The sequence below is a fragment of the Misgurnus anguillicaudatus genome, chromosome 22 (genome assembly GCF_027580225.2).
Source record: "Misgurnus anguillicaudatus chromosome 22, ASM2758022v2, whole genome shotgun sequence".
In the NCBI taxonomy this organism is placed as follows: domain Eukaryota; kingdom Metazoa; phylum Chordata; class Actinopteri; order Cypriniformes; family Cobitidae; genus Misgurnus; species Misgurnus anguillicaudatus.
The window spans coordinates 19815639-19839144 of NC_073358.2; the positions used below are offsets into that span (position 1 = coordinate 19815639).

The 23506-nt window shown below is 36.1% G+C and overlaps 1 protein-coding gene across 6 annotated transcripts in view; it reads left to right on the plus strand.

The window, feature by feature from the left end:
* Positions 1-17325, plus strand: part of mef2cb (myocyte enhancer factor 2cb) — an 80859-nt gene extending 63534 nt beyond the window's left edge. For 2 of the 6 annotated variants that reach the window (XM_055200172.2, XM_055200171.2), the window contains 7 exons: positions 1151-1297; positions 2811-2955; positions 3788-3859; positions 12292-12464; positions 13554-13683; positions 14173-14308; positions 14671-17325. In XM_055200172.2, the coding sequence (XP_055056147.1) occupies positions 1151-1297; positions 2811-2955; positions 3788-3859; positions 12292-12464; positions 13554-13683; positions 14173-14308; positions 14671-15034 (1167 nt within the window). In that variant the 3' untranslated portion in view covers positions 15035-17325. Of the gene's footprint in view, positions 1-1150; positions 1298-1386; positions 1525-2810; positions 2956-3787; positions 3860-12291; positions 12465-13553; positions 13684-14172; positions 14309-14670 lie in introns of all 6 variants that reach the window. The other 4 variants (XM_055200175.2, XM_055200176.2, XM_055200173.2 and 1 more) reach the window with 4 other exon arrangements.
* Positions 17326-23506: the final 6181 nt, after the last annotated feature.

The window sequence follows — 23506 nt, forward strand, 5'->3', positions numbered from 1 at the left end:
AACACTCATCACACATTGCGTCTCCACACAATATTACAACACCTAATAAATGCATGTCATACTGGAAAAAAGAGAATGAGAAGCCCTCGCGTCAGCAGAGTAAAGTAATTACTGTGTGATTGATTTAGGCAGGCAGACAGATGAAGGCGGAGAAGATCTACTGTATGTGTGAGAACAGTAGCTGCGCATATGTTAGCGGGTGGTTTATATGGCGGCAATGCTGATCTCCCCCTGTTAAAGCCATCAGTTGATACAGAATTTAAATCGTCAGGGTTTTACTTCGATAAGACATGAAACTCTTCTAGAACCTTGTACACACAAAATGGCATAAGACAGTTGTAGTATTTTTATGAGACTGTGGTACGGTCTGAGGTGGTGTTTCTTATGTTAGTATTTCTAATTGACTCAATGTTTACTCTAAAATTTTACTGTGCATACTGCTAATAGCTCAGGATGGACAAATGTATTTCAATAAACCAAATTTGAAAGTAACAATTTTTTATATAATAATACAAAAGTAATTCTTCCTATTTGGAGACATTCCCTTGATTGACTCGAATCTGAGAGAAAAATGTAATTTCTACTAGAAGATGGCCATCAGGTGGCAGAAAGTGAAAGTGCTGTTTTATTAAAGAAAGGAGAGCCCAGGAATTTTCATTTTCCCTGTAATCATCACAGCTTGTTTGCTCAAGGGTGTCTTGTATTCCTTGTATTTTTTATGTTTAGTTACTTGGGTGTCTATGTGTTAATCTATTCAGGTCATGGCAGCTACTGTCCACTTTGATCAGTGCCAATAGAGCTGCTTCTCACTGATGAAAACATTTTTGATTTTCTTTGTTACCCATTTAAATATTAATGTTTACATTTTAGGTACACTGTTGTCTCTCTACACCCTCCTTTAAACCAGGATGGCAGGAAGATGATGATTATTTGACATTATATAAATATCATGTCCTTAAGCAAATAATCCAAGCAAAAGAAGGCATAAAAGAATAAAAAGAAAAAAAAACAAATTAAATCTTTGCTAAAAGCAAATTTACAGCAATGTACAATATTATTAATCAAAATGTTTTAAATCTCTTCATATCAACCCACCTGAGGATCTCTTTAATGGATGGTTTTTGATCTGTCTGCAAACTTGTATTTACAGACCTTGAGAAAAAAGGGTCTCAATGGTTGTGACAGCCCTGACCCCGACGCAGATGACTCAGTGGGCCACAGCCCAGAGTCTGAGGACAAGTACCGTAAAATCAACGACGATATAGATCTGCATATGATCAGCAGACAGAGGCTGTGTGTAAGTACCTGCATCTCAAACAGAAAATCTCTTACACTTCCTTTTCTTTCTCTCTTTGTGCACACTGTTCGCCCTTCACGGGCCTTCAGGCATTGAACAAGAAGGAGAACAAAGGAGGCGAGAGCCCGGAGCTCGAGTCAGTTCTCGCGCTTACTCCGTGCACCGAAGAGAAATACAAACAGATTAACGAAGAGTTTGATTTTATGATCAAGACTCAAAAGATACCTGTAAGTACAGCAAGGAGATGCGAGTCAAGAGCAAATCTAACAGCTAGTAAAGCTAACATATTAGGAAAAAAAGTAGCTCATTAGCATATTTTTTCTCATTTAATTATGCAATGCTCTTATATATACAGCTTATGTATCAATCTAGGAAAGGTTGCATGTAGTGCTGGTTGCATGTAACATAATTAAATTTTTCATGTAAGAACTAAATGAAAAAGCTTTTTTGAACGACCGATTATTATAAGAAATGCATAATTTTACCTATTACCAGTATGTTTTGGGTGTTGGAAGGCCTTCCACTGGTTGGTGTTCAGAAATAGATATGCTTATTACTGCATTAATTTGCACACTAGCAAGGTGCATGCGCTTTCACAACTAATCATAAGTCATACGAGAAATACGAATACGAGAAATAGAACAGCATTTGTTCAGGAACAGAATGTGTACAAATGGACACATAGTACATTATTAAAACCATGTCTAACTCAAGGTTGCTTTACACAGAGCAAACTTTGACTTAAGAGTGATCAAGACTTCTTATAAAGAACAATATTAGAAATTGGCTCCAGGAGCCCTGTTGTGAATTTAGTGGTTGGGGGAATTTGGTTAACTTGTGCTTTTAAAACACAACAGAGAAAAACAGGGTTTGCTATCGGAGCAAGTAAAATAAAGATGTTTAAGATTCCCTGAAAACTGGAGACCTTCATTGTGGAGAGAAAACATTTGCCTGCCTTAAGCAATGAATGCCTTTGCCTTTTGAGTTAATGAAGATTGAAAGAGTGAGAAAGTGAGAGCAGCTCTTCTTCATTTTCTGTCAGCTGATGTTCTCCCAGATGAGCACTTACAGACCCTCAGGACACATGCTTACAATTAGGGGCTATTTTGTCCTCAAGCAACATGAAGGTGAAAGGACTTTCTTGCTGCTCTTCAAGGTTAAGCCTCTGTCTTTTAGAGTGACGAACAAGAGATTGTTACTCTAAATCATTATTGCTCATTCTTTTAAGGTAGATTAAAGGGGAAAACATACTTATTGGACAGTGACATGCAATAAATCTGTCATAATGTGAAATAAAATATATTTTAATTTATAAAGAGGATGAGGATTTGTTTGGAAATTGATTTCCATTGGTATGTATGTGTGCAGTATCTTAAATCAACACTTTACTTTTGTCTTGCATAGTGTGTTTCTGATCGCATGTTTCTGTACTGTATTCCATTTCTTTAACCATTATTACTGTGGTTTATGTCACTATACAGCATTTTAATGGTATGTTTCTGTCTCCTAATAGGCTGTCCCCCCTTCCAACTATGAAATGCCCATTCCCGTGAATAACCAGATCTACCCTGGCAACCATAACTTGCTTCCCTTGGCCCATCATGGGCTACAGAGAAACAACATGTCACCTGGAGTCACACACAGACCTCCTAGTGCAGGTAAACACACCTCATCAGTGTAATCACTGGATCATTGTATGCTTACATAAGCCTGTTTTCATTATACCTCTTTAAATGCTAAATGAATTTGGCCATGTTACAGCAGTTTTTTGCTAATGTAACAACGCCTTAAAGAGCAAAGTAAAAAAACTATTTTAAACAATAATGTCATGCTAATCACCTTTTTAAAGTTTTTACATTGTTTTAAAAGTTAAATGCATAATGGTATTCATTACATGTTGTATTGAAAATGTAAAGTGTCCTTCTAAAGTACGCCATATTCACCTATTTTTATGGCCGTTCCTCCATATTTCGTCAATTCTATGTGACTGATGTTCATACACCATGATGCAGTTGGCAGTTCTATTATTGTTGTGTTGTCTTGCTTTATTAGTCTTTCACCCATAGCTCTGTCATTAAAATGATTTTCTCCTGATGCAATCAGTCCTGTATTTCAGGAGCGCTTAGCTAAATATGAGTTTTGGCCCAACCTGTATGACTCTGACCACACTTGCTCTTCTGCATGCTTAAAAATAAAATGTGTAATTTTTCTTGGACACCACGACCAAGCCCTACTGGCCACACCGCTTCCCCCTCGAAAACGAGTTCTACTGTAGAATAGGACAGAGTTTTGTTCTTGTCATACAAACACACAAACATCTATGTCCTATAAAATTAGTTTTTCGATTCCCGACCTGACAGGTTTAAGAAAAAAAGATTATGTGGTAGGATATGTACAGTATGTCAACTCAAATCGAGTGACCAAAATCTCTCTCTCTCTCTCTCTCTCTCTCTCTCTCTCTCTCTGTCTGTCTGTCTTTAACCATGCTAGGTCTGATGGGAGCTGATCTCTCCACTGGCGCGGGCACCAGTGCTGGTAAGGACGGCATTCCCACATACTACAGTATGTTTCTTTTCCATCACATACTTTATTTAGCAAATAATTGCACAAATGTATGTGTATGTGTAAAGCTGGGCTTGTGTTCACACTCATTTCTTTGCAGACTACAGTCATTAACTGAAGGGAACTGGTTCAAACCCAAACAGTAATTGAAAACAAACCAACAAAATTGGTTTTGTTTTTTCACTCAAAGTCTTGCAAAGTATTAACTATACAATAGTAGTTTTGGTTCTAACTAACAAACTTCAGATTTCAGACCTTTTTATTTCGTCTACACAGTTATGCCACAAGAAGGCTTGTATACCAGGGTCATTTTACCAAATGGGTGCCACTCGTGTTCATATAAATGCTTGTTAAAAGTAACATTAGCAATTAATAGCTGATTCCAAATGTTATCATGTAATACTATAATCTTTTTCTTAAAACCTCACAACATTGACTGAATTTTCTAGATTTTTCGCTGTTGTTGTTATTGTTTGAAATGAAAATGTGATGAAAGGTTTTGCATTAACACTGTTTCCATAATGCTTTTTTACCTGAAAGGTGACTTACTATTTTATAACTGCAAATAAAACATTTCAGGAAGTGAATTATAAAGCAAGCAAGTCATAAAGTAATGTATTTCCAGAAAATCGTCTTTTCTAACAAAGTAAAGCATCCGTTTGTTTGAAATAAATGTAATGTGTACCATAAAAGCATGGTTCTTACTGAATTTTGAGGTCTCTGGGTAAACCATATGCTCTTCTTGTGTGCTCTAGCACAGTTGTTTTCAAGCTGGGGGCCGCGAGATGGTGCCAGGGGGCCCCCAGTTTTATGACATTTTATGAAATACATTAATATATCATGAATTCTGTGTAATTAAACCTAAAAAAAAATAAGGCTACTAACCAAAAGCACTACTTTTTTGTATAATTTAATGTTTTTTTTTTTATTAAAATGTTGAATTTTAGAACAGTTTTTGTCACAAATTTCCTTTGGGGGGGCCGCGAAGGAATGCACCGTACACAAGGGGGGCCGCACACTGAAAAAGTTTGTGAATCACTGCTCTAGCACATAAAGAAATTGATTGTCTATAAGCTTTGTAAATATCAAAGACTTTTTAATAAAAAAGGTATGTTATGTTATGTATTTAGCTCATATAGTATTATCTGATTTGTTTTAGCTCATATTGTCCAAACTGAACACTGCAGCGCACGCGACTCCACTTTCAGGCTACACGTCTGTCCTCTGTTGCTTATAGGATAATGACTATCATATGTTTGGAGTAAAACATACTTAAAATACTTCACCATTTACTGCAGTAGTCCAGTTACCATCCTTTTGAAAAAAAAAATGTGTATGAGTTTTTGTATACAAGCACCATCCACTTGAAAGGGATAGTTATGAAGCAGCATACAGCCATACAGCCAGTGGCTTGACTTGTGGTTGCCTGAGAGACTTTGGATATGTGCATGTCTGTGTATGCGCTTGTGTATGTGTGGGTCTGCCAGTCTCAACCACTAACCAGTGGTCACTACAGAAGCACGGCTTAGGTTATTTAAAGCAGGACAGTAGACCCTTTGAACTTGGCTTCTGGGTTGCTGAGACACAGCTGGGTAACCTTGTCTGGCCCAGGGGCCATTGTATGAGGTTGAGGGTAAAGACTGTCAACCGACCCCCTCTCCTTACTGTCTCTGATGCACAAAAGTGCCACTTGTTATTGTGGCTCTTCTATCTACATTTAAGGTCTGTGGCCATCAAATGTAACCATTGTGCTGGTGATAACAGAGCTAACAGAAGCCACAGTGTGGTGGAGTTGATACAGGCTGCCACTCTGGAAACAAGAATTAAAAAGAGTCAAGCGACACAAGTGTTCTCAGTTTTAATGGTCTGACAGAAAATAAAATATGCATATTCAATCCTTTTTTTTACTTCTTTTAAACAGCTCTACTTACCTCATTTTCCCAGAAGTTAGATATCCTATTGTATCCTTTTTGTTATTAATTTATGTTTGGTTATTTTTGGTGGATAAGCTATTATTTTTATTATATTGTGTTTATACAGGCCCACATCTAAGCCACACATATACACTGTGTGCGGAATTATTAGTTGTATTTTTGAGGATTACTTTTGTTATTGTACATCTGCAGGGCTCTTGGTCAGTTCGGGATGTTGACAAACCCTCGGACCTGAACATTTGAGTAGTAGAGGTGAAGATTTGGCTTTGTTGAGGGAATGTTTCTATGTACATCATTGTTGGGCAACTGTTGGTGTGCAGAATTGTTGGGCAACTGAATGAAAAACAAAGATTTTACCATCTCGCTTTTTTTTCACCTGTTGAAGTGAGAATAATAAACAAGCTCTACATTTACAAAAAAAATTAATAAAACAGTGAAAAATTAAAAAGAATGTAGGCTCAGTGACCAATATAGCCACGCTTCTTTTCAATAACAGTCACAAGCCTTCCATTCATGGATTCAGTCAGTTTCTTGATCTGGTCTGAACCAACATTTTGTGCAGACGCAACCACAGCCTCCCAGACACTGTTCAGAGAGGTGTACTGTTTACCTTCACTGTAAATGCTTAAGAAGGGATCAAAAGGTCTCAATAGGGTTTAAGTCAGGTGAAGAAGGGGCCATGTCATTAGTTTTTCATCTCTAATGCCTTTACTGGCCAGCCATGCAGTGGAGTGCTTGTGGTGTATGTGATGGAGCGTTGTCTTGCAAAATAATCAGTCTTCTTGAAAGATGAAAACTTTTTCCTGTACCACTGCTTGAAGAAAGTGTCTTCTACAATACAGGCAGGCAGGCACAGACAGGTATTATTAAACATGAGCTTGTTGGACCTTTTTGGGTTGAAAATGGAAATAAAAACTACTCTCAGACCTACTGCCAATTTTTAGAAGGGTGGCTGTCTTGGTCACTGAGTCTGTATATTTTTGTATTTTTTATTGTTTTATTATTATAATTTTTGTAAATGTAGAGTTTGTTTTTTGTTCTCACTTTAACAGGTGAAGGAGACAGGTGAGATGGTGGAATCTTTGATTTTCATTTGGTTGCCTAATTTTTCTGCACACTAATAGTTGCCTAATAATGATGTACATAGAAATATTCTCTTAAGAAAGCCCAACTTTCACTTTTACTACTTAAATGTTCAGGTTTGAGGGTTTGTTAACATTTTGAATTGATCAAGAGCACTGTAGTTGTACAATAACAAAAGTAATCCTCAAAAATACAACTTGCCTAATAATTCTGCACACGGTGTAAAGCATGCAGTCACACATGCAAGTGCTGTGATGAGCTCTCGCATGACTCTCTCTATGATCCAGCGACTCCACAACATTGAAGTAGCCGTGCTTTATATGCGTGGCTTAGATATGCGTCTGAATAAACACACTTTCGAAGCTTACCGCGCCCCCTTTTTAATAGCTCCGCGCCCCCCAGTTTGGGAACCATACTCGACCGCCAAGTTGACTTTTGTGACTTTGGGCTTCACACCTGTGATTGGTGGTTTGGTTTGATCAGTTACATGCATAATATTTTGTTTCCAAACGAAATACAGGTAGAAACATGAAAGGCTATAAAAACACCACACAGAGGTTTAAATAACACAGAAAATTCATAAATCATATTCTGACTCATCAATAGGGCTGGGTATCGATTTAGATGTTCCGGTTCGATTTCGATTCACAAGCTATCAAATCAATTAAATTTCGATTCTCGGTTCGATTTACTATTCCGATTCTCTGACCGATTTTTATACTCGATTCCCGATTCAACTCAATGAATTTAAATTTAATACAAATACTATATTTATTAAAAAAGAACAGTGAACATACGTTTACAAGTGGGTAATTAATAAAAATAAACTAATAGCCACAAACCTATATATTAAACTCTTTTATTTTAGGTACACTTGGGTACATTAAAACAGAACCCATCTCTAATTTTCAAATGGATACAATTATGTTAAATACAATACAATTTCTTGATCAAACAGGATCAGGTTACAGTATTTCATAAAAAAAAATCGATTCATGGCCTTTGAGAACCGATTTTGAATCGACCGCGTAATTTGTTTTTTATTATTATTCCGATTAATCGGAAAATCGTTTTTTTGCCCAGACCCATCAAGGTCATTAAAATCTAATTTAGTGAATTGTTATATCTCACAGTAAGGTTGTTTCTGCAATATGAACATGAGAATTATGTGATTCCCATTATAAATCCAGGCAATAACCAACTTACAACGTCATTTGATGGTGTTTGTTAGTTCAGCTTGTTAGATCAGTCTGAATCATAATCTAATTATTACTATTATCTAATTAACAATTACATTGTTTATAAGGAGTTTGCAAGCAAAGGATACACATAATTTCACTTAAGTAATTTCATGATACTCTGTATTTTTTTTTTAAATGAAGAATTTAAATGAATCGATAGTAAACCCATGTTCAATGGCAAACATTTCAATTAACACAGAAAGACATTTATATTTGGGCTTTTTTTAATTAACTGCTGTTTAAAATAGTTGTGTAAGTTATTTGTGGCACCAGTAGCCTAGCATACTCAGACAATGACAAACCCTGCATTGTATATTTATGGATCTGTGACATCTTGTGTTATTATGCTTTGAGGTATGGTGGAGGGTTGGGTTTCAGGTGAAGGCTTTGGGTCGCAGAATGTCAGTTGATCTGTTTTATTGTTTACTGCTTGCAGGCATCTGCTATACCACACCTTGGCGATTTAATTCAGCGATCATTGAATCAGCTATGCATATGAAGATATCTCAGTTGCTCTAGGCAAAACCTCAACACTGTATCAACCAACATGGACAATGGGATTAAACGAGGCTGTTAGACCACAATAAGAAATTAAAGAGGGTCCTACTTGTATGAACGCAAGAATGTATCAAACCACACTTGCTGGTCAGCTTGCTTTGACGCTAAGTGAAAATTTAACCAAGCCCATTTACAGTTAAGCCTCCTCTGCAGAGCCCCAGAAATAGAATCGGGTCCTTTATTATCAGTACACATCAGGCGGTTTGTGTGTGAGAGGGACCACTAGTTTTTGGGCAGCTGTAACTGTAGTACTTCCCCATTGTAAGGGTGATAGCTGGGCCTCAAGCATTCAGGGAAAAAGACTTATTTGGTTTTTGCAAGGGAGTCAGGAAACTATACTGTAGGTCACTGTAGTGGCCTGGTCCAAAGGTTTTGGCTTTGAGATGCCATTCTTAGACTCAAAAACAATAAATTGTCGTCACATAAGTTGAGAGAAATCAGCTTAATGCTGCATATTGGCCACCTGAATCCCAGCTGTGCCGCTTCTGATTCATAAATCAAACAGACGTGGCTCGTTTATCTCAACTGTCTAGCGCAGGCGTCCTTATGTGAACCTGTTTTTGCTGTCTGTCTGCCTTCTAAGTGTTACTTTAAATCCTGTATGGTACTGCAAATCACTAACAACAGAGGTCTAGTTGTGAAATGCACCCCGGCTTGTATGATGTGAATGGTCCATATGTTTTTATGATGGGCTCAGGATGTACTGTACATGCCCCTTTAATTAATCTCGCACACATCATGGATTCAGAGGTTTCTATGGTTACCAGAGCAGAACAGAAGAGAATCTCTTTGAATGGTTCGATCTTATAGTGATTTGTTCAGCCTTTTGCAGTAACAGGAAGTGCTTGGAATTTCTTATTGTTCCATTTCCATCTGTCAGGCCTTTTCTGTAAATGGGTTCAACAGAGAAATCTGTCAGAGAAATAGCAGTAATAGCACAGTTAAAAGGCACTGACACTTAAATACTGCCCTAGTTTATTTGTGGACTTTGATAAATAAATTTTTCTTTGAAACGTTTTATTTCCTCGTCTCCACATATTCGGATGTTTTATTTCCTTGTCACTTATTCGCACAAACCCTAAACAATGAACTGTGGCTGCGCAGCGTTTAAGTGTTTAGAGAAGAGCTCCAGCCAGCTGTTAAAGAGCCCGGCACTTCACTGTTTGTGAAGACAGGAAATACATCCACCCGAACACACTTATACAAACACGGTCTCTCTCACAATTGCAGTAACTTTTCCTGATTTCCAACTCACGTCCTCCTTATTTTTCTTGAATCGTGCAAATTGGGCTTTCAAGACGTCTCATTTCAAAACAACAAAAACCATTGCCTTCAAATTAAAGAAAGATCACCAGGCGAAATTGCCGAGGACGACATCTGTGTCTAGTTTTCCTCTTGAGTATATGATTGGGAAATTCATTTATGTCTACCGTATAATTCCTAACCCTCTTTTAAGTGGCAAAAGCCATGCAGCACTCACCATTTTCCCCCTCAAAAGTGGAAAAAAGGTTTTGGATTGAAACAAAGACATTCTGCTTCCCCTCCTCTTTTTTTTCAGTATAATGTATCCCTCTGGCTCTGTGAAGATGAAGTCGGCCTAGCAATTGTGGATGAGGAATAACGATTGCTTGTTTGATCCACTTCTGGTAGACATAAGAGAAAGCCACATGCGCACACATGTAGTTATCATTGATTGCCAAATGACGGCCATTGCTGTCAATAGTTAAGGGCCATGCATTTTTATGTAATTTATAGAGACTGCTTGCCTTGGGAAATGAGATGTGATAGTTGCAACCTTTCTGTCATGCTCCAGATGGGCTCTGAAGTGATTTTTAAATGCGAAAAATAAGGTCTTTGAAAAGGACTGTAATATAATTCAGAATCCATTTACTCCTTCACATGCATTCACGTGCATTCTCGTCTTAGTAATCTGTGAATTGAATATAATAGATTTTCTTCTTCTATAATTTATCCCATATAAGCTAAATTAACTTAATCTATATAAAGTATATAATTAATACAATGCAATTCAGTACAATACAATACAAAATAGTACAATACCGGATAGTAATAGTACATACAGTGCATGGTCTGAATTAAAATGAAAATGTTTTAAAGTTGTTAAAAACTAATATTATAAACTAAAATATAAAGGTGTTTTCTTCCTAATTAGAGGCTGTTATTTAATGAGCATCCCTACAAATACTTATGAAGCACAAAGATTTAGCAATGCCACCTGTCTCTATTCATCAAACACCTGCCTTTTTACGACGAGCCCACAGGAGCAACAAACACTCTCCACATATTCATCTCTCAGCTTCTCCAAAGAGTCACAATACTGAAACGGAAACATTCTCATATAAGCAGAAACAAAAACTAGACTTTGTGCTTTCAAATAAGCTATTTTCCCTAATAATTGTATGATAGTAACATGCACAAAGTACACTGAGGTGACAGTGTTGGCAAAAATATTAGCACAGCTTAATGCAAGGACATACACTATAAAAAAATTCCTTGTTGCACTTACATTTTTAAGTTTAAACAACCTGAATTAAAAAGTCAGCGAGGAGTTGGTATAAATAAAAAATAAAAAAAGTTGAAAGGGCTTAAGTTCCTACAACTTTTTTATATTTTAGCAACTTCTAACTAGTCAAAATATTTAAAATAACTTAATAATTAATTCAAGTTGTTTAAACTTAAACATTTAAGTGCGGTAAGGAATTTTTACTGTGTAGTAGAATTTGAGAAGTTCAGATCCAAAAGCCCCTAAACACCACCTTAGTCAATAATGAGATAATTATATAAAACGAATACTCAAATTACATGTTCATTAAATACTTTCGTTTCATATCCGCTTAATCCCGGCCTCAGGTCATTCAGAAAAATTGGTTTGTTGGCACAATCCTTTAAAAAAATGCTAATTTACAAGTACACACATTTTCTATTTTATTTGACATTTTATGTGGCTTGCGAGATTTTATGGGTAGTGTTAATTTTGATAACATGAGCAGAAAGTAAAATTGAAAGTGAAAAGTTACTTGAAGAAATAATTCCAGGTAAAAAATACTGTAACATAAAAATGATTAAGCTAAAAAACTGTTGAACTGGTGGCCTGGAAATTGACAGAGACTGGCAGAAATGCATATTTTGAATCGCAATAGCATATAATGACTCATGAATCACAATCAGATGTGTGTGATGGAGTGATTTGGGACAGTTTAATTAGTTTGGTGTGATGGGGGTTGAATAAGATGGTGTGTTGGTACAAGTGAATGAGTAGAGGTGGAGGTGAAAGTTGGGTGAAATGGTGTGGAAACATTGAATTGAAAGAGCACATTCTTGGTGAAAGATAGTTTCATTACTCCAGAAAGGATAAAACTGTGTTAAATGGCTGCATGTGGTGAAGGCTCACTGGAACCGTGTGGAGAGGTGCAGACAGGGTTGAATAGAAGCGTCACAGTAGATGACGCTGGAAATGGTGCAGGCGAGAGGGTGAAATGAAGCTTAAATTGTGAGGCATGGTGAAAGCTTGATGTACTGAATTTGGCACTGTTGTGTGTAATGCATCTGATTTAATGCGTCAGATTTCTTTCTCTCTTGCTTTCTCTCTCATTAGGAAACGGCTATGGAAACCATCGCAACTCTCCTGGACTTCTGGTGTCCTCTGGAGGCATGAACAAGACCATGCAGGCCAAATCTCCTCCACCCGTAAACCTTGGGATGAACAGTCGTAAGCCTGACCTGAGAGTGCTCATCCCACCAGGAGCCAAGAACAACATGGCTTCTATTGTAAGTCCATCACAGTGCATTTCTGTCTTAGACATAGTCCCTGAGGTTTGGCTCCTGTGATTCTCCTCCCGAGAAATCTACCACGTAAAGTTGATAAACCCAAGTAAGACTTCTTTGAAAAACATGTTGACACCTTTTCAGATTTTGCTTATGTGTAGTAAAGTGTTGGCTTGTAAGTTTACATAGTATCATAGTGCCGCACAAAACCATTGGTTTTACTCAGCCCCCACTGTTAGCTAATGACACTAATTCTGGAATTATTGCTTTTGCTGCCATCAGTCTAAGGATGTTGACCTTCTATTGGTAAATTAGGCTGTCACTTAAAACGATGAGATAAAAGACTTGAAAGCCATTTGTCATATCATTTGAGATAAATAACATTTCAACAGTGCATAATAATCTGACCTGTATTGTTCTCATGTCAATTGAACATTGCACACATCGACCTGTAAGAACTTAACTTGTGGAGTTACTGTTATAGATGAAATGTTTTACCAGCTAAGCTCGATAGTGTCACCTGGTGGTCATTTTATTGGCTTACAGTCAGTGGCACCCCTAATTTGACCTGTCCATTTGCACCTCTGCTTTTATTTACCTGTAAAACGTCACGTCAACATTTTAAAATTGCCAGCAAGACGAAACAGTAAATATTTCCAACCCATCTGTTCCTGCACTGTAAAAAAACAGTGCAGCACAAAGTAAAAACAACTTGGTTTTGCAAGTCATTTCAACCTACAATTTAAGTTTTGAATTAAATAAGTTGACAATACCTTATAAAAAAAGTTGAAATTGTTTAACTTAATTTTTTAAGTTAAAGTAACATAAAAATATGTGTTGATTTGACAAAAACACTGCATATGTTTTTCAGTGTGGTTCTGTTGCCTTGGAGACTTTGAGTTTCTATAGCGACCGAGTCCCCACTGAGATATGAAAAGATAGGTTGAGAAGGTTCAGTGGTGTTTAATGTCAAGTGATTTTTCCATGATTATGGTGGTGGTGTGGGTTGCTTTTCGTACACTGTATAATAAGGTTATACTCTATTGTTTGCATATTCATCATATATATTGTCCCACTTCTTTTTTCTTATAGAACCAGAGAATAAACAATTCTCAGTCTGCGCAGTCACTGGCTACCCCCGTGGTTTCGATAGCGACACCTACTTTACCTGGGCAGGGAATGGGTGGTTACCCATCGGCCATTTCCACTTCATATGGTACTGGTATGTAGAACTCCACATGCCTTAAAATAAACATATACACACAATATACATCACTAAAGTTAATAAAATCACTACAGAGAAATTTGATTTATACCTTTTGATTATGGCTCATTAATTTAATTAATTTATCTTAAGCGACAGATTGTCATTACTCATCCCTGTAAATAAAATGTTTAATTTTTGAGAAAAAACATGGATTATTTTTGCCTAAAATATAAAACATACTCATTTTATAATCAGATATCTAAAGGATACAATTTTTAAAAATTATCAAATTAATACATTTGACATTTTGGATTAATAAAATGTACTAATTTTAATTTAATAAACATTTAGGCCTACTAAATCTACGTGGGATCCTATTGATTCATTTAATCTATTTGTAATTCATCTGTCTGTCCAGCAGGTGGAGACATTGTTCACCATTAGAGCAGCACAAAATCTCACAGAAGTTGCAAACATTAAGCCCAATTGTGTGTTTTCTTTTAGAATATTCTCTGAGCAGTGCAGATCTTTCCTCTATATCTGGCTTTAACAGTGCCAACACTCTGCATCTGGGTTCAATGAGTGGATGGCAACAACATCAGATCCAGAACATGCAGCACTCTGCTCTCAGTCAGCTCGGGTAAGCTGAAACACACACATTTACTAACCGTCTAAAAATTTAAAATTTTGTATTCTTAGATTTATTTTACTCTTTTAACAATGACAACCAAAATGGCATCAAATGCCCTATTCTTTCCCTTAAGTATTTATTATATATGCCTTTCTCTTTCTTTAAATGAGTTTTGTCACCATATAAAATTAAATGTTTTGTTTTCATATTTAATCTGTTTACCACCAGGCTTTAAAATCTGCAATTTTTTAGTTACAAATTTTATAAAGTACTACTTTCATTCTGTGATTGTATCTTTGTCACGTGTGTCCAAGAGTGCACGAGCACTCATTAAAATCCATAACTCCTTTCGTTTCCTTTCCTTTCTACAGAAATTGCTCTAGCACTCACTTATGTCAGGGTTCAAATCTGTCCCTGCCTTCTACTCAAAGCCTGCACATCAAGTCCGAACCTGTTTCTCCTCCTAGAGATCACTCGAGCAGCACCACGCCCATCGGCTATGGCCCTCTGCCATCCCACCCGCAGCACCAGGGGCAGCACCCGCAGGGGCGACAGGACTCGGGCCGTTCCCCCGCAGACAGCCTCAGCAGTTGTGGGAGCTCACACGAGGGCAGCGATCGCGACGAGCACCGTCCGGACTTCCATTCGCCCTTGGGTTTGGGCCGGCCTGGCCTGGATGAGCAAGACAGCCCGTCCATCAAGCGGGTCCGCCTCTCAGAGGGGTGGGCCACATGATCAGCGACGTCCATTGGACATTTCCTTCATCGATCTTGACCTTCCCCACGCTTAGCAACGTGGTTCCACATCCCTCACACAGTCCTACTCTCTCTCTGCTTTTTATGACGAGTCACAATCATTACCCTCCCTTATTCCTTGTTTTGTTGTGGAGGGGAGGAAGTGCTCTCTAAATTACCTGTAACTTTTTATCAGAGTTTGTCTGATCTACATATTGTGATTGACGGGTCTTAGGGAGGGGAAAGGGAAGGTGGATTAGTGCAACAGGGTTGGGGAGGGTTTAGTGGGCAGGGTAACTATGCATAACTTGTGCATTGTGTGAAAAGAATTGCCATATATGCATATATATATTTACACGTGTGTAGGTGTACATGTATGCAGAGTAACAAACCAACAAAAAGTGTCAGGTACTCTTTGTATTTTTCTTCTTCTTTTTTGTATAAGTATTTAAACTTGCCTCAATAACATTTGGGACACAAGATTGCGGAGGTGAAAAGTTAGCACTTGACTAATATAATGTGTACAGATTCCAATTTTTGTGCCACTCTCTAGAGGGCCCCTTCGCTAAATGTACAGTATGTTTTGGGTGACAATGCCATGTTGCAGGTTCAACGTATTGTACATAGAGAAAAGGCAGGGATAAAGGGGGCAGGGTTAAGGTTGATAAGTATTGGTGATTTCACAAAAACAAACAGTTATGCAAGAATTTTAATGGACTGTACAGATTTATGTGCAGAATCCTGAGTTTTGTTAGGAAGGAGCAAAATATTTCAGGCCCTCCAATGAAACTAGCCCACTGACGAAAGGATAGAAACAAAAGCAAGACTGAGTGAAGCTGAGTGGATGATGGACTTTAATGTAAGAGCCATGTTAATTCTGATTAAATTTAAAATCTAGGACTTGCGTTTATTGTTCAGTATTAAAATATTGTATGTTACACTTGCTTATATTTTCATATCAAAAGGAATACAATGCAAAGCATTTTTGTGGCTTTTGTAGTTTATAAGGGCCAGGATGTGTTTTGATAGCTTTGCTTATATGAGAAATGACAGCAGAAGGAACGAGGAACCTTGGGCTTTAAATCCCTAAGCCAAGAAATCTGAGACAGTGAACTCTTGCTTTGCTCAATGTTTTTTTCTCTCTCTTTGTAAAAGTTTTGTTTTTAAAAGTGTATTTCTAAGTATTGAATAATAATATTAAGACTCTTTTTAAAATCTGTGAAATTAACATGCTTGTGTATAGCTTTCTAATATATGAATATATATGATAAAATTTATGGTTATAACTTTTTCCCTATTGTGGGGTTATGTGCAGTTGCACATTGTTACTTATTGTATTGTTTTTTTCCACCGGATTGAGTCAGCGTGAGCACTTCTTTGTTGCCCAACTACCCTAATATTTTGGACCTTTATTAATAACCGTCTATAATCAAAGCGTCTTTGCGTCCTTTGAAAAGCGCTATATAAGACTTATGTATTATTATTATAAGCACACAATCACTGCTTTACAGTGGAAGATTCGCAAACAATGATTTACATTGTCACGTTAATCAACATTGCACTGAACCGTTAATTATACAGTATATGACAGAACAGTCATAGATACCTCATGACTGCTTGTATAAGCTTATATCATCAAGTGGATCTGTTTTTCTACCAAAGACAAAACATTTGCAGATTTTTAGTCCTTTCTGGATTCAAGACCATTGTGTTTGCTCACAACTTCATGCTAGTGGCTGGTACCTCCGACTCACCCTCCCAAAGCCTCAGATTACATTTCACTGAAATGGTCTTGTTGAGAATTTGGGATTGTTCTCCCCTAAGTGTACAGTAATGTGTGAATTGCCATATTTGTTATATACTGTATATTGTCCATTTATGACTCTCCGGTTAATTTTCTATCATTATTTTGTATCATTTTCTTTGTTTTCTCTTTCTTTGAGTGTTGTTTCCATAAAGTATATACATAAAAAAAATAATAAAATAATAAATGCTGAAAAATTCTGTAGTAACAAATGTAGCTTGTACAAACCTACAATGGGTAAGATTGAAGGAGTGTTTTTGCTTTGTTTTTTAAGAAAGAGGCTTTCAGCGGCACAAGCTGGACTTTGTCGCAACTTGAAGACAGATGTCATTAAATTAAACACATCTCTGTATCTCAAGGGACTTGATTCAGTATGTAGTAAAAATCAATGTATGGGTTAAAAATTGTTTTTCCTGCTGGGACTAAAAAAGTTATTTGTATTTTGCAGAGAATTCAGTAAAGTTACTGGCTTTCTTAGTTACACAGAAGTCCTGGTGTGATTTTTATTGTGTTGTATTGATGTTGTAGATTCCCCTGAATTACAAGTTTGCATTGGTCAAACTTGGCCCAGTAACACCACACTCAAAGCCCATGAAAGCATATAGGTTTACACGCACGCACGCACGCACGCAAGCGCACACACACACACACACACACACACACACACACACACACACACACACACACACACAAACACAAACTGTATATTCTATTCCCTTCCCCTAACCCCAACCATCACAGAAAAATTGTTTAATTCAAGCACTCCAAAAAAAAGAATACTGCACGAGTGACATTGATTTGAACACACATTATATCTTGCAGTAAAACCCATCTGATGAAATTCTAGTTAGTTTAATCAATGAGTTCTTCATTTACTGATCTTTATATCATAAAGTATGAAACAACATGTTATCCTATAGCAGAATGTATTTCAGGAGATGTTTTTGCTCCTAGACATGACTGCGCTAACTATGTCGCAAGTATTCTTTGTAATAACCTATTCTCGTGTGTATCATAAAATGTTTATTTTGTAAAACTTGCAGTTGCAACTGAATTGGATGACAATCTCGAAACGAAACGATGACTCCACTTGGCCACAAGATGTCACCATTGTTTAATGTTTTTCAAGAATTTCAGCGAGGGTTTTTATGACAAGTCATTCAGTAGGCCTATATAGTATTTTATTACCTTCATATGCATAAATCTAAAAACAAAGAACTGCTCTGTATTCAATGATATATTTATTGTACATATTGCTACATCCATATTGGAAGGTATTAATGCGCTATTTAGATTTTTTTAGTTCCCAGATGCTTTTCGTGTTGAACGAATTACATTTTTATTTGTAATTACATGTGTATTTTAATATTTTTTCTGCTCAAACCTTGTAGCTATAATTATGTTGTGTATGACAGTTATCGTTTAATAAGAAGTTTTTCAAGCAATGACAACTGTGCATTGGAATTCATTGTTTCTGTAATTTTTTTTCTGAATCTAAAATAGTTTAACATTTCCAATTCAAGTATTTGATAACTAATTCTATGAGGTCAACTTCATGTATCTACTTACCGTAACCTTTAATTAGAAAAAAAAAATGGTTAGGGAAAATTTGAATCAAAGTATTATTTACATGAAATTGTATTGTAATGTGGTCTATACGTTTCATATATGTAATATATGATACCTTAATTTATACCATCACATTTTAAATGTAAATTTTTTTAGTAGGCTATTAATACACGTTGATCAGTAATCAAGTCACAACAAATACATGGTTTTAAAGTTTAATCAGTTACAACAGGTTATTTATTATCAAAGGTCCCATTTATCGGCACAATACTAATTACACACGTCAAAAAAAAAATAATACAAAAAAATAAACTTACAAAATATGTGAATACACGAAACGAAAGAAAAAAGTACATTTTAAATGAAAGTTTACCCTTCATAAACAAAAACTGTGTTTGTCTTTAAATATTGGTAAATGTGTGCTTTCTTGTCACAAATAAAGGTATTAGGCTTATGGTAGCCTAAGCGAAAAATAAAACAATCTACCAATCATAGTAATGTTTCAAGTTTTTTCTTTTTTTTTATTACGTCAATGGTAGTACCATTGCATTTTTCCAACACGCGTGTCGAAAATTAGCCTATAAAACTAAACGTATGGCGTTTATGCACATTAGCCTACTACAAAAAGCTGATTCTAACCCCAGATAAAGACTAATTTTGCTACTGGCCCCCAGAGCCGAAAAAAAAATGCTATAACATTGATACTACAGCGATATCCGAAGTTATTTAAGATTAAATTGTACCCAGTCCCCAGCTGTCACTTGGACGGTTACATATTACCAAATCTATACCTGTACCTAATGGTACATATTAGAACCTTTTTAAAAGGTACTGCCCAGCTGATATAGCTGTATTGATAAATATTTTGATTTTTTCCCAACAATGTAGAAGTGAGAGGCTCAAGTTTAAACGTTAATCTTTTAGATATCATAATGGTTGTCACGCAAATACGTGACTATTTCACGTATGGACCAACGTGAAAATGTCACGTTTTGCCGGGTTTGAACGTGAGCATGTCACGTTTTCTGTTTGTGTCACTTTCACGTTTTGGTTACTCAACTTTTTTGTCCTAATTTCTTACCATTGTCGCTTCTGTTTAGGGTTAGGGTAATAATTGCACTGCGGATATTCTGGGAAAATGGAAAACTCACAGTCGAATATTTTTTTATTATTGTCAAACAATTAACTTTATTTAAATTGATGAATACATTGCATTTAATATTCTTGAAAAAAAAAACATTTAACGTAAATGTTAGATTACTTGTCTTAAACCTGAGTAGTGGTATGAGTTTGCCACAACGTTCTTAAAAGCAGATCATCTTTAAATTTCGTATGAATTATTAAAAAAATGTTTTTAAATGTTTATTAATAATTGTCAACTTTTAGTAGTGACTCACACAAATATTTACCATTAACTAAACACAAATATAAAATATATAAACATGATTTAGATTTATCTGCAGGTGAGTAACCTATTTCCTGTCAAGAGCACAAAAAAAAACAATAACAATAATAATAATAACAGTAGTATTTGCTGAAAATAACAGACACTATAACACGAATATAACAGGCTCTACAGAACAATAAAAAACTAATAACTGCTGATTTAGTAGTGTTTAGATCAATATTTTTGCGAAAACTCTATTTATTGTGGCGCAATTGTTGTGTGTATTGGATTATAAAACTACTACAGTTTATGCAAACGGACTTTTACGGAGTATACCCACCTCTTTATTTGATGGCATGGGGTATACCCACTTCTACTGGGGGCATACATTAAGAGTATACCCACTTCTCCAGACACCACTACATCACTGTTTAGGCCTAGTCATAGTTATAGATTTTTTTAACTAATAGACAGCATTTTATCTTTAGTATAAAACAGTTTTGCTCGTGCCACATTTAGTCATATTTATTTCTGCACCAGTTCCCTGTTGAGCAATACACCACTAGATGTCGCCAAATGTTATAAAAACACTTTGTTGATTATTCTCACGTTACATTCCTTTCTAGGGAATAATAACTAAGGCAATACATTAAACAATTACAATTTGATTCAAAACGTTGAATATTATAAAAATTAATCATTTACACGTTTAGAGAAATCAGGTTTTAATTAATGAGTAGCCTATAAATTGTGGTAATACATGCTAAATTAAATGTAACCCTTTAACAAGGAAAGCTGGAAAAACTGCAGTTAGTTGGTTTTATAAAATGTAAGGATTACTTATACTTAATTTATTCTCTATATCATATAGTACATTATATGGATTTTTTTCGTCAGATATATGCCTTTTCCATAGCGTCTATGTTTTATGTCTATTACATTGACATTTCTGACAGAAAGAATAGCTAAGAAAAAATATAATATTTCGTATAAGAAGACATATAAGAGTAAAGACTCGATTTAGATGATTGACACTGAATAGGCTATGTTAATTATGTCATTTTGATAAAAACCTTTTTACATGTTATTCCATGTTTTTACAATTACATTCTTATTATTCCATGTTTTTTTCCACCACTACAGGAATAACACCCTTATGGTTTTGTCTTGTTACAGCGAAAGTAGTCAGGAAAGGGAGAAAATGTGTCTTATAAAAGAAAAGTCTACCATTCGTTTTGTCTAATGTCAGTCCTTAATAAGATTAAGAGAACTAGAATCAACATACAAACGCCCGTATTGTTTTTCCTTCGTTTAGGTACGTCGGGCCGCATAAAGAGTCAAAAGTTGTTAACTGCTGTTAAAAGACTTTAAACCCGCTATTCATTTTCCACTAAGTCCGAGCATCTCATTTTCTGGATTTTCGTATTTATAGCACGCGTATAAATAGCATATACCGGAAAAATACTGGAAGGACTGACGTATTTGGATTTTTGCGTGCATGACAGTCCTTCTGGTTCACTCAATACGGCGCATCATTTTGTGTCTCTTTATGTATTTTTTTAAATTATTATTTTGTTGTCGCTTGGGTGTGTTATTATAACAAGTTTTTCTTACATTAAAATATGACATAGTGTAGTGCCCCAGGGTGACCACATTTAAAGTGCCCCCCTCAAAAAAATATATATATATATATATATATATATATATATATATATATATATATATATATATATATATATATATATATACAGTACTGTGCAAAAGTCTTAGGCCACCATGCTACCATTAGATTTGTTGTTTTTGGAAATGTATAGTGATCATATATAATACATTTTCAGTCTCTTTATTAGAATACAACCAGAAATTTTTATGTTATATTAAAAACTATAAAAGTATAAGATGAAGCCTCAAGTATTTAAGGTAAACTCCCCTTCCACTCGAGCAAAAGCAGGCAGCTGCAGGATCTCTTAAACCCTAATGAAATTAAATCCTAATTTCTCATTCTAATTAAATGACTTCAGGACTTCAGTCTCCTCAAAAAAGCTCAAGATGTGTTTCGTGCAAATACTGACTGATGCCTGAAGAAGACATTTAGTCCTGAAAATTTTTTGTTTTTAATTTTGTGTACATATTTCCTGTATTTTCTGTTTGTATCTGAAAAATAAATATGAATTGACATTAAAACTTAAGACTTTTGCATAGTACTGCATATATTTTAAAACTCTTGTCATTCAGGGCTCCAGACTAACTTTTGAATCAGCATGCAATTCAATAATTCACATTTTTCCAAAATAACTGCATTACTGAAAAATACTAAATAGACTTAACTCTATGCCGTTGCTGTCATTATGCACAATTGATGAAACTTTTAGAATAGGAAGTTATGAACCAAATAATTATACAATCCTCTTAACTAATTCTAGGCATAAGATACACACATATAGAATAAGTTATATCCAGATAGCATTGTAATGAGATGAGAGGCACAGCAATATATTTGTATCCTTTACACGTTTCTCATCTTTTATCCAGTTTTCCTTAACTTGGCACTGATGTCTAAAACCTTTATTCTCATCTATATGTTTTGTGTTAATGTAGACTAGAAGTTCTCCCGCTCTCTTTGTCTCTCATCTCTGCAATGTCTTATTTTTAACCCGCGCGTGCGCGTCTTCTCGCGGATCTGAGTAAGATGTATTGACTTTACCCGGGCTGTGTAGACCCATTGGTAGATTCAACTGATTGATCCGTATTTTTGTCACGAGTGCCCGCACATGCGCGAGTTGTAAAACGCAAGTACTTGTTTGGTCGCAGTCTGGAGCCATTGGTGCCCCCCTATTGCCTGGTGCCCCAGGGCACTCGCCCAATCCCGTCTATGGATAATCCGGCCTGCCTAAACCAAACCCCAATTCTAACCCCAACTCCAAGCGACCATGGTTTCAAAATAGGTTTAAAGCATGTATACACCTATATATTAAATGACGTCACAAAGCAAATGCGAAAATGGTTTAAAAACAGAATAAAGAGAACCCAATACATAAAAAGACACGAAAAGTTGCGCCGTATTAAGTTAACTGAAGGACTGGCGTATCATATGCACGCAAAATTGGAATTTGGCGTAGGCCTATTGCAAGACTTTTCACACTGCATGCTATTTACGCACTTCTCGTGATCGGCCAAAAATAGTTAATGCTTGAAATGTGTTTAATACAGGCCATCGTATAATAGAAATAATATATCGATTTAAGATTTTTATTACCTATATTTAGAAATAAATCACATTTGCGTCGTGAGACATTGCATTGCCACCCTTTATTGCCTAAAGGGAGCTGCGTGGAAAGTTTGAATTCCTTTTTAAATATGCATAGGTATGGTAATCACGGTCATGCTGTGTTGCAAACGGGCGCAGCCTATCACACACATGTCCTACACCTTGGACGGTATGAAGTTGCCAAGATGAGGACATAAGATGTCCAAGTAAGTGTAATTTCTCTTTTTGACTTCTGTTCATAAAGAGATGTGACGGGACTGTTTAAAGCAAAGAGGACAACATGCAAGCATACGACAGCACGTGTGTTGACCCATTGGGAGTAAATCTTTACGTGTGCCGCTCCTGACCACTTCTATTGGGTGCGAGATCAGCTGAGCAAAGGTTCTCAAGATGAAGATCAGACGCTTTACGAGTAGGAACTTTATGGGAGAGACAACTACAATTG